This window comes from Cebus imitator, unplaced genomic scaffold, assembly GCF_001604975.1.
Source record: "Cebus imitator isolate Cc_AM_T3 unplaced genomic scaffold, Cebus_imitator-1.0 Scaffold258, whole genome shotgun sequence".
In the NCBI taxonomy this organism is placed as follows: Eukaryota; Metazoa; Chordata; class Mammalia; order Primates; family Cebidae; genus Cebus; species Cebus imitator.
Window position 1 is genome coordinate 817,100 of NW_016107573.1, and position 11,020 is coordinate 828,119.

At 44.3% G+C, this 11,020-nt stretch overlaps 1 protein-coding gene across 1 annotated transcript in view; it reads right to left on the minus strand.

The window, feature by feature from the left end:
* Positions 1-11,020, minus strand: part of DEPDC5 (DEP domain containing 5, GATOR1 subcomplex subunit) — a 171,605-nt gene that overhangs the window by 5,529 nt on the left and 155,056 nt on the right. The window contains exons 38-40 of the mRNA XM_017499506.2: positions 8,330-8,499; positions 4,446-4,617; positions 1,021-1,081 (exon numbers count right to left, since the gene is read on the minus strand). Of these exons, the coding sequence (XP_017354995.2) occupies positions 1,021-1,081; positions 4,446-4,617; positions 8,330-8,499 (403 nt within the window). The remainder of the gene's footprint in view (positions 1-1,020; positions 1,082-4,445; positions 4,618-8,329; positions 8,500-11,020) is intronic.

Below are 11,020 nucleotides of genomic sequence, written 5' to 3' on the forward strand. Positions count from 1 at the left end.
AAAAAAAAAAAAAAAAAAAAAAAAAGAAAGTGGAGGCTCACCAGTTCTACCAGTTCCAGAATTGCTCATGGTTCCTCTGCCAGATGCTGGTGGAGGTGGGAGTGGAGGAGGCCTGTCTGCCTCCCACATCAAGGCCCTTTCCCACTGACCACTGCACCCTCTACCTTCTGCCCCGTGTCTGTGCCATCCCCCATTACTGGAAGGAGGAAATCAGCCACCCTTGTATTCATTCCACAGCCTTTGCTGAGCACCTGAGCTAGGTCTATGAATGAAGGGGTAGACCTTAGACAAAGGTCTAAGGTAAGCTTGGGCCAACGTGGGTGTGAGAGACTAAATGGTCCTGTGGCTGTGAGTATGAGTGTACACAGCTGGGTAGGGGGCGGTGATAGCTGAAGACGCTTGAATAAGGAGATGACAGGACACTGAAGAAGGTGTAGTGAGAAGATTACTGAAGCAAGAACAAAGGGCTTTGTTTTTACCATGACTAACATGAAGTGGCCATCAGACACCAGGCTGGTGACGTTTGGAGACAACATGGCCAGCTGGTCTGGTCTAGGGGGAGACAGTGAGGTCTAGGACAGGCTTTCCCTGGCATGCATATTAGGTGCCAAGAAATATCTATTGACTCATCTATTGCTTTTTAACCACTCATTGTTTTTTCAACCTGTGTTAGGCTCTTGACACATTTTTTGATTTTTCATTTTATATTATCTCCTGAGTAGCTTGGCCTAGGGTCTTGTTGAAGGCTAAGGAGAGAGTTCTATGATCTCCACTCAACTGAAAGAAGAAAATAATGAGGTCTGAAAAACAACAGCTACAGGAACCAGGGAAGCAGTGCTTATCTCTGAAACCAGTGTAAAGAGTTCTATTGGAGATAAGTAGTGAATCTGCCATTGGTGAAACAGATTTCTTTCTCTAGGAATAAAAAAAAAAAAAAAAAAACTGGGTTTCACTTTGGTAACTGCTATTCAAGATAAACACTGATTCCTTCCCACTCTTCATGCTTGCTAAGGGACAAACCTGTGTGCAATGGCTTCCTGGAAGAGATGCATTCGATCCCAGTATGTTTCTGGTTCAAAGCCTGAAAAAAAAAGAAGAATAAATATTGGGTTGTGATCACAAGGTTTGTAATTCTCGCTGGGCTAGTCTTCTGTACTTTTACTACTCTTGGCAGTCAGTCCCCTTGAGCCTAACCTCTGCTTCTCCATACTACACACCTTGGGAAAGACTGGCCTCTATCCCACAGGTCAAAGAAAGGATAGCTGTGTATTCACACCATCCCTTCCCCCAAGCTATAGCTGGGTCTAGGAAGGTGGAGTCCTCAGCAGCCAGTGTGACCTACTAGAACTCAATATAAGGCTCATTCCAATAATTTCTTGTATCCAAAGCTGAAAGGAGCATGATATTAAAGTACAAACAGAAGATAAACTATAAATGCATGTTAGTTGGCATGATCATAGCTCACTGCAGCCTTTAACTCCTGTGCTCAAGTGATCCTCCTACCTTGGTCTCCTAAGTAGCTAGGACCACAGGCATGCACCGCTATGCCCAACTAAAAATTTTTTTTTTTTTTTTTGAGACAGTGTCTTGCTCAGTCACCGAGGCTGGAGTGCAGTGGTGTGATCTTGGCTCACTGCAACCTCCACCTGACGGGTTCAAGTGATTCTCATGCCGCAGCCTCCCAAGTAGCTAGGACTACAGGTGTGTGCCACCAGGCCCAACTAAGTTTTGTATTTTTAGTAGAGATGGGGTTCTACCATGTTGGCCAGGCTGGTCTTGAACTCCTGACCTCAAGGGATGCACCTGCCTCAGCCTCCCAAAGTGCTGGGATTACAGGCATGAGGCCCCAACTAACTTTTAAATTTTTAAATTTTTAAAATTTTTTAATTTTTATTTTTTTGGTAGAGATGGCATCTCATTATGTTGTCCTAGCTGGTCTCAAACTCCTGGCCTCAAGTGATCTTCCTGCCTCAGCCTCCCAAAGTGCTGGGATTACAGGCATTAGCGACTGTGCCAAGTAAGCTGCTTCTAAAGAATAACCACCACCCACATTTTTTTTTTTTTGAGACGAAGTTTTGTTCTTGTTGCCCAAGCTGGAGTGCAATGGGACAATCTTGTTCACTGCAACCTCCACCTCCCAGGCTCAAGCGATTCTCCTGCCTCAGCCTCCTGAGTAGCTAGGATTATAGGCATGTGCCACCACACCCGGTGAATGTTTGTGTTATTAGTAAAGAAGGGATTTCACCACATCAGCCAGGCTGGTCTGGAACTGCTGCCCTCAGGTGATCCACCTGCCTCGGCCTCCCAAAGTGCTGGGATTACAGGCGTGAGCCAGTACACCTGGCCCACCCGCACTTTTTTGTATTACCAATCTTCCCACCAGAAAGGGCAAATATAAGCTCCATTTTAGGGGTAGGAAAATTGAAGCAAATAAATATACAATTTTGGGCTGGGTGTGGTGACTCACAGCTGGAATCCCAGCACTCTGGGAGGCTAAGGCGGGTGGATCACCTGAGGTCAGGAGTTCGAGTCCAGCTTGGCCAACATAGCAAAACCCTGTCTCTACTAAAACTACAAAAATTAGCCGGGTGTGGTAGCACACTCCTGTAATCCCAGCTATGCAGGAGGCTGAGGCGGGAGAATCACTTGAACCCGGGAGGTGGAGGTTGCGGGGAGACAACATCACGCCACTGCACTCCAGCCTGGGCGACAGAGCAAGACTCTGTCTCAAAAAGAAAAGCAAAAAAGACTTTGGCTTTAAACAGAGAAAATCCACACACACAGCAAATTCTTGTTAGAGTTTTAAGATTTTGAAATTGCTGCTATAGGAAATGGCAAGAAGAAAAACAGAAGAGGCATAGAAGCAAGAAAATCGATTTTTAGATTCAAATCCTTATTCATTTAAATTGGGACCTTTCTGCAGCTGTGACCATGGCAACCAATAGAGGCTGCTGGTCTTGAAGGCTGAGTTACAACTGGCAGGGAAAACCAACTTGCACAAAAATGTCCCCCAACATTAGCCCTGTGAGCAATCCTGTGCTGTTATAGCAAAGATGGAAAATCCCAAAAGAGTCTTTGGACAGTGTGGGGGGAAGATTTCTCTGTCCCCTCAACATAATAAAAACCATAGTATCATAAGCTGCTTGGCTTAAAACTGTCCCACATGATCGTAATCATCCAGCATTTCACGACTGCATAAATGGTCTCTCCGCCACACCACTGTGAGGTTAAACAAGAATGTGTGTGTTTCAAGGGGGCTTTGTAAGCCCTGTGTGTCCCAGAATCTACAGCCTACAGCAGGTAGGACCTCTGTGGGTCATGCCTGGGACCCCGATTATCATCACTTAGAACACTGTGTCTATAAAAAAATATCTTCCAAACTGTAAACAAAAAATACACAGATGGGCCTTTGGAAGAAAAGCTGTTTGCACCAGGAGAGCAGCTTGTCACATGGAAACTGCAGGAATACTGAGCTTGGTCTAATCCACCTGGGGAGACCTCCTTATCTTTTGGGCCAGTTCTCTGCCTCTCATCACGACACAGACTTACAAGGGCACAAGAAGAAAGCATCTCCCTTACGTCAAACGACATTTCCTTCACATTTCTAATCTTTATACCTGAGAAACCTCAGGGCTCCTGACGTAACAGCATCAACTCTAGCTTTGTGTTTTAAAAAAGATTATCTGTGAACTCATCGAAAGCTTTTTAGGAGCTATTTATATGTACATCCGCAGTGAGCACTTGGTGATAAAAAACTATATGCTGTGTCAAGTACAGCTCGTCTTTGATCTGTCCTAAACCTGCCCTCAGGGTTCTGGGCGTCTGAGGTGGAGCAGCAGGTCCATGCTGACCCTGGGTACTCTCTTTCTGATTGACAACCTGTCTCAGAGGGAAAGGCTCTGATTTGGATCCTGTTAACATCCTCTGACACTGCTTTGTCTTCCTTGAAATGCACAACTCCAGTCACATGCACTGTTCCAGAGGCTGACACGCCACAGCTTTGCACAAAAGGATGCTGTTTCCTGTTTTGCTTTTCATGCCCTCCCTTTCCTGGCCTTTTTGCACGAAATAGCATATGCAAGTCTCTTATGAGGTTTAAATCCCCCTGCAGCCCAAACCAGTTAGACTGGAGCATATGAAAGGAGAGCGTGGGAGAACACCAGTGCTGCTTGTGATTTATAGTTTAGCGCCCTCTCCCACCCACCACTCTGCTCCAGGCAGCTCTAGACACTCTCATTTTAGGAATAAGGAATTTGAGACTCAGAGACATGAAGTGATTTGTCCAGTGAAGAACCAGGATCCTTTAGAACCTTGATCCTTTTGGCCCCTTGTTGAAAAGCTCTCTTTTCCATAGCCCATGTTGACTGGACACCCAGTGTGGTGTCCATGATAGGGAAAGGGTCTTACTAGTTGAGACAGAACCTCCAGAAGGGAGTATCTCTTACTATCAAACAGGTGCTCGCTGCCCTCCTTTAGCAAGCAGCTGATGTTGAGTGGGATGAAGAGCTGGGCACGAAGGGGGTCGCCATACAGGTAACTGGGCAGTGCAAAAGGCCCTTCCAAAACTGGGACCAACAAAAAGCCACAGGAGGTGGCTTTCCGATGCCAACCTTGGACCTGGTGAAAAAGTACAGAAACAAACAATATCATCTCCAAGTTCTTTCACACAAGAGAAAATACCTCCCCGCAAGGAGCAAACCCACCAGAACAGTGGCATGCATACTGATTGGCAGGTTAATTTATTCGTGTTTGTTGACTGCAAATTGGTCCTGGACAGGCGAAAATGCAGTTTACTTTTTTTTTTTTTTTTAAATAACCATGTGTCAGTATAAAAAATGCAGTTTAACATCCTGACAAATACTGGAAAAACTGTGAGCTAAGCACACAGCCCCTCTTTACGGCCCAAACTTTTTTTTTTTTATGACAGTGTTTCACTATGTTGGTCAGGCTGGTCTTGAACTCCCGACCTCAGGTGATCTGCCTGCCTTGGCCTCCAAAGTGCTTAGATTACAGGTGTGAGCCACCACGCCCGGCAAGGCCCAAACTTTTGCATCTGCAGTGTTTCCTTAAGAAAGAACAGTCTGCAGAGAGTTGAAACCCTTCCTATTCTGGAGGATATTGGAGAAAGGTCACAGGATAGAAGTTAAGTCCTTCTAATTTTGTCTTTTTTTTTTTTTTTTTTTTGAGACAGAGTATTGCTCTGTCACCCAGGCTGGAGTCAGTGGCCAGATCTCAGCTCACTGCAACCTCTGCCTCCCGGATTCAAGCAATTCTCCCGCCTGAGACTCCTGAGTAGCTAGGACTACAGGCGAGCGCCACTAAGCCCAGTTAGTTTTGTATTTTTAGTGGAGAGGGGATTTCACCAGTTGGCCAGGCTGGTTTGAACTCCTGACCTCAGGTGATCTGCCCACCTCGGCCTCCCAAAGTGCTAAGGGTATAGGCGTGAGCCACTGCGCCCTGCCCAATTTTGTACTTTACCAGGAATTTAATAAGTTCAGAGTATCACAAAGGAAAACAACTCACTCAGGCTAGCTGAGAGGAATGTAACGTAGAGTGGGAAATGACTGTGGTGGCTTCTAATTATGGTAAGCCCTAACCTGACAGAGTGAGAGCCACTCTCTGGCAGACTCCCAAATTCTATCTGGGAGATGAGAACAAAAGATGAGAACAACAGTTACTGGGGCATAAAGACAAACCTACCATCAATAACATTTTCTTAGAGAACAGTAGCAATTTTCTAGTTCTTGAGATATTCTTTTTAACCATAAAACTGATTTTTTTTTTTTTTTTTAAAAGCTGACCAACGTGGCTCTGGCATACTGATTTTTGTGTCAAGTATTCTTTCCAAAAAAATACAGCTGGGGACGTACCTTGACTTAAACAAATGATTAAGTAAAAAATTAAAGGGTAGCACTCTTATCTTTTCTCTCAGAAACATTCATAACAAAAATAACAAAAAGCCAAGATCTCAGTTTGACCAAAATAGTTCCTAAGACTTGGCTGAAACCCTTTTTATTTTATGTAGTATTTGTCCCAATAAAACCTGATTTTTAACAAATGTGGATATTGCCTTAAAATAATAATTAACTTACATACATTAAAGTTTTAAAAGCTTAATAAAACAATGATAAAGATATTAGCGGCTTTCAGTGGGTTTTACATGGATAGATGTGAAAAGTGTACTTTATGGATATAGTTGCTAAATTCCTCTAAGGAAATGAACACTCTTTTTCCTGCCCAACTGTAGCTCTGTGTGTGTGTGTGTGTGTGTGTGTGTGTGTGTGTGTGTGTGTGTGTGTGTGTGTCTATGAATGCTGTGGTCATACTGTTTTAGGATATGCTTATCTGGTAGGGCAAGCAAGGAGAGAGCTTATGCCTGCTGGGTCAGAGAGTTAGTTTTACCTGAAAGGAGTGGTCATGCTGGTATCAGTGAGCTGGGGAAGGGCTGGTGTCCTCTGTGAGCTGAGCAGAAGGAGCAGTGGGCTGTCTATTTTTACTGGGACCTTAAGGATGCTACCTAGATGAGAGTCTTTCCAAGGGAGGGGTCCTTGAAGATGCTAATGCCATGTGGAGGCAGAGAGAGACCCAGACAAATCGCTTCCCCTGGATATCCTGTTTTGTGGGACAAAACTTAGCCTATGAGCTCTGGACAAAAACAAACACACAAACAACAACAACAAAAAGCCTGCCAGCACATGGTGTATTCATTTCTCTTTGTTTATCTCCTAACTTTTAGTAAACTCTTTTTGAACTTCCCAGCTGCTCCCTACTGTGTTATGAGATTGCTGGGCTGGTGTTGAGGGAAGCTGGATTCAGCAGAAGCCACAGAAGAATATTATTTTTGGCTATACTGGAGAGTGTATAAAAAGGAGTGGCAGACTATCAAGATGGTTAAGAAGATCTGGAAGATACTGACACTTAGCTAAGGAATGGGCACTGGCATGACTGATGACCAGGGATAGCTTCTTAGTGTAGGAGCAAAGAATGGCCTGATTAGAGATGCAGGCCAGGCTGAACTAGGAGAAAGAACAGGCAGGAAGACCAGTTAAAACAGGGCTTCTCAACTTTGGCACTTGTAACATTTTGGGCTGGTTAATTCTTTGTTGTGGGTGCTGCCCTGTGCCTTATAGGATGATGAGCATCATCGCTGGTCTCTACCCGCTAGACACCAGTAACATCCACCTTGCCCTCACTGCCCTCCCCCCACTTTTTTAAGACGAAGTCTCGCTCTGTTACCCAGGCTGGAATGCAATGGCACGATTTCGGCTCACTACAACCTCCATCTCCTGGGTTCAAGCAATTCTTGTGCCTCAGCCTCCCGAGCAGCTTGGACTACAGGCATGAGCCACCACATCTGGCTGATTTTTATATTTTTGGTAGAGACAGGGTTTCACCATGTTGGCCAGGCTGGTCTCGAAACTCCTGATCTCAAGTGATCTGGCCACTTTGGCCTCCTGAGGTGCTGGGATTACAGGCGTAAGCCACCACGCCCAGCCACTCCTTTCTGTCTTCAGATATTGCCAAATGATCCCAGGTGGCAAAACCACCCGAGTTCAAAGTTCAAAGCAGTGATGTTCATTAACAGGGGACTGGTTAACTATGATGTAAACAAATAATAAAATACTCTGCAGCCCTTAAAAAAAATGAGGCAAAACAAAAACAAAAATCTCAGTAACAATAACTTTTTAAAAATCCAAGGCAGATTTATTTGTACTGACATGGAAGACATAGGTAATAGAAAAAATGCAATGTAAGTAGCATGTATCTGATGCTACCATCTCTGTTGAGAAAAAAAAGTAACGTGATGTTGTTGTAGATGCTTAGAATCTCTCTGGATGTTTACTCAACAAAGTGGTAGTGGTGGTTGCTTTTAGAGGAAAGTCCCAGAGAATAAGAATGGGAAAGAGACTTACTTTTTACTCTAAACCAGTGATTCTCAACAGGGAGCAATACTCCCCCTTCCTGGGGACATGTGGCAATAACTGGAGACATTCTGATTACCACACCTGGGGCTGTGCTACTGGCATTTAGTGGGTAGAGGCTAGGGATGCTGCTCAATTTCCTATAAGGTGCAGGACTCCCCCACAGAGAATTATCTGGCCTCAGATGTCAACAGTGCCAACACTAAGAAACCCTGACTTTACCCTTTTTGATTTCTTGAAATTTTTACTATGTTTAAATTTTTTTGAAAAGTCTACTCCAATAGTCCCGATGAACGGTAATGAGAGCCTGAACTAAAAAATTAAAGTGACATGAATCACTCACCAAGCATCTCCATGCCCCACTGTGAGGTGAGCCAAAGGCCCACAACATACATGAAGGTTCTCACCATCTCGAAGAGTACTGCTGCGGTCACCGCCATCCAGTGCAGCTTGATCTCAAAGGCTGCATTCAGAGAAAAGTTGCCATGGTAATAACAGCTGCACCACTCCAGCCGGTCTGTGCGGTTGTTCACATCAACATCCAGGGTCACAGTCCTCTGCTCTGGGACAGTGGCAGCTATGTCGGCACACAAGGGGGAACCCAAGAGAATGAGAAAAGGAGTCAGATGAAGAAGAACAAACAACTAAGTATCCAGACATGAAACCATATACAAGTGCCTAAAAGAAAACTGCAGATTCTAGAAGTTTGCTGGAAATCATCTAGACTAGAGATTGGGAAACTTTCTGTAAAAGGCCCTCTAATAAATATTTTACATTTTGTGGGACATATGGCTTCTGTTGCAACTATTCAACTCTCCTATTGTAGTGCAAAAACAACCATGGATGATACATAAATGAATACGCTTGGCTGTATTCCAATAAAACGTTACAAAAGCAGACTGAGTTTTAGGGCAGTGAAACCATTCTGTATGACATTATAATGTTAGATATGTGTCACTGTACATGTGTCCAAACTTATAGAATATATAACACCAAGAATGAACCCTAAAATGTAAATCATGGATTTTGGATGATAATGATGTGTCAATGTAGGCTTATGGATTGTACCTTATGAAAAATGGACAGTTCTGTCTGGGGATGTTGATAGTGGTGGCAGCATGTTGTGGGGGTGGAGGTCAAGGGACGTACAGGAACTTTCCTTCTTTCTTTTTTTGAGATGGAGTATTGTTCTGTCACCCAGGCTGGAGTGCAGTGGTGTGATCTTGACTCACCGCAACCTCGACTCCCAGGCTCAAGTGATTCTCCTGCCTCAGCCTCCCAAGTAGCTGGGATTCTAGGTGTGCACCACCACACCCACCTAATTTTTCTATTTTTAGTAGAGACAGCGTTTTTGTTGGCCAGGCTGGTCTCAAATTCCTGACCTCAGGTGATCCACCTGCCTCAGACTCCCAAAGTGCTGGGATTAGAGGGTTCAGCTACCAGGCCCAGGCAGATATATGGGAACTTTCTATTAAATTCTGTTATGAACTGAAATCTGCTCTAAAATAAAGTCAATTGTAAACAAACAAATGGTGAGCCAGATTTGGCTGCTTAAGCCATAGTTTACCTCTCCCTAACTAATCTAACCCCTTCATTTACAGATGAGGAAATGGCAGCCCTGGGAAGGAAGATGCCTTGGCCAAGATCATGGAATCGGAACCTCAGCCAAGCTAAATCCTAGATCTTTTTATTTTAGTGACCTATGAAGAAACACAGTAAGCAAACAGCACAGACCACCAGTGAGAAGTCTTGCTTTTCAGGTTTCAACCCAGGAAGACAGTAGTTTTACAATCTTTTCTCAAGAAATGAAACCTTATAATGAAGTCTAACAACCTGTTCCATCACTGACTTGTTCAAGGATGCTGGGTCAGTACCAAACTTACTCATCCTATCTAGAACTTCTGCTCAGAAATCCTACTCAACTCAAGACATGATGTTTTAGAGATGTGTCAGACAATCAAGTTCCTGACCAGACAAAAGCCCTAAAATAGGCTCGGAATCAAAGAAAAAGTTAGACCTCTGTGCAGCCTGGCTGGGCACTGCTAGACTTAGGGCTTTTTTTTTTTTCTTCTTTCCCTCAGGCACAGCCTTAAGAGATCCTGAGAACATGTGCCACCAGACCTAGTGTTTCTGTAATCTATAATCCACCTCATTCTCCCTTACCCCCATGAATTCAATGGTTTTTCTTTTCCTTTTTTTCTTTTTGAGATGGAGTCTTGCTCTGTCGCTAGGCTGGAGTGCAGTGGTGCGATCTTGGCTCACTGCAACCTCCGCCTCTTGGGTTCAGGCGATTTTTCTGCCTCCCTCCTGAGTAGCTGGGACTACAGGTGCCTGCCACCACACCCAGCTAATTTTTGTATTTTTAGTAGAGATAGGGTTTCACTGTGTTGGCCAGGATGATTTTGATCTCGACCTCGTGATCTGCCTGTCTTGGCCTCCCAAAGTGCTGGGATTACGGGTGTAATCTATTGCGCCCGGCCTTAGTGGTTGCTCTTTGGCTGAAGCAGTCAGTTTAGCTCTGGATTCTGCAGATAGAACCCCTGAGTGGGTTTTTCTCACTGACTGGGATAAATCGCTCTTGAGTCAGCAATTTTAATGAGCTTCTGTTGTAAGGCAGGAGAGGTCCAGCTAGGTCACTAATGGCATTCAGGTGAACTGGTACTCGGCTAGCAGATGCACCACTTACTACTCTCTCAAAACCAGACTAAGTCCAGGCAGTGTGGTTAGCAAGATGAACATGAGAGCAGGGATTAACCAAAAGTTGACAGAAATTGGAGAAAGAAAATGCCTGAAAGAGCTGCTGAGAGCTAAATTAATTGAATGTGGCTGAAAGGATAAGCTGATAAAGATAATGTAAAGATAATGATTTTAAGTGATATGATTTGCTTTTTGCTTTGCATTAAGAGGTAATTAAAGAAAAAGGACTAGACCACATTACTGTAGATGACTTGGTAGCTGAAATCACTTCAAAAGGCAGAGCCCTAGTACCTGACAGTCTAAAGAAGGAGCTCCTACAAAAAATAAAAGCATTCCTGGCCAGGCACGGTGGTTCACACCTGTAATCCCAGCACATTGGGAGGCTGAGGTGGGCAGATCAC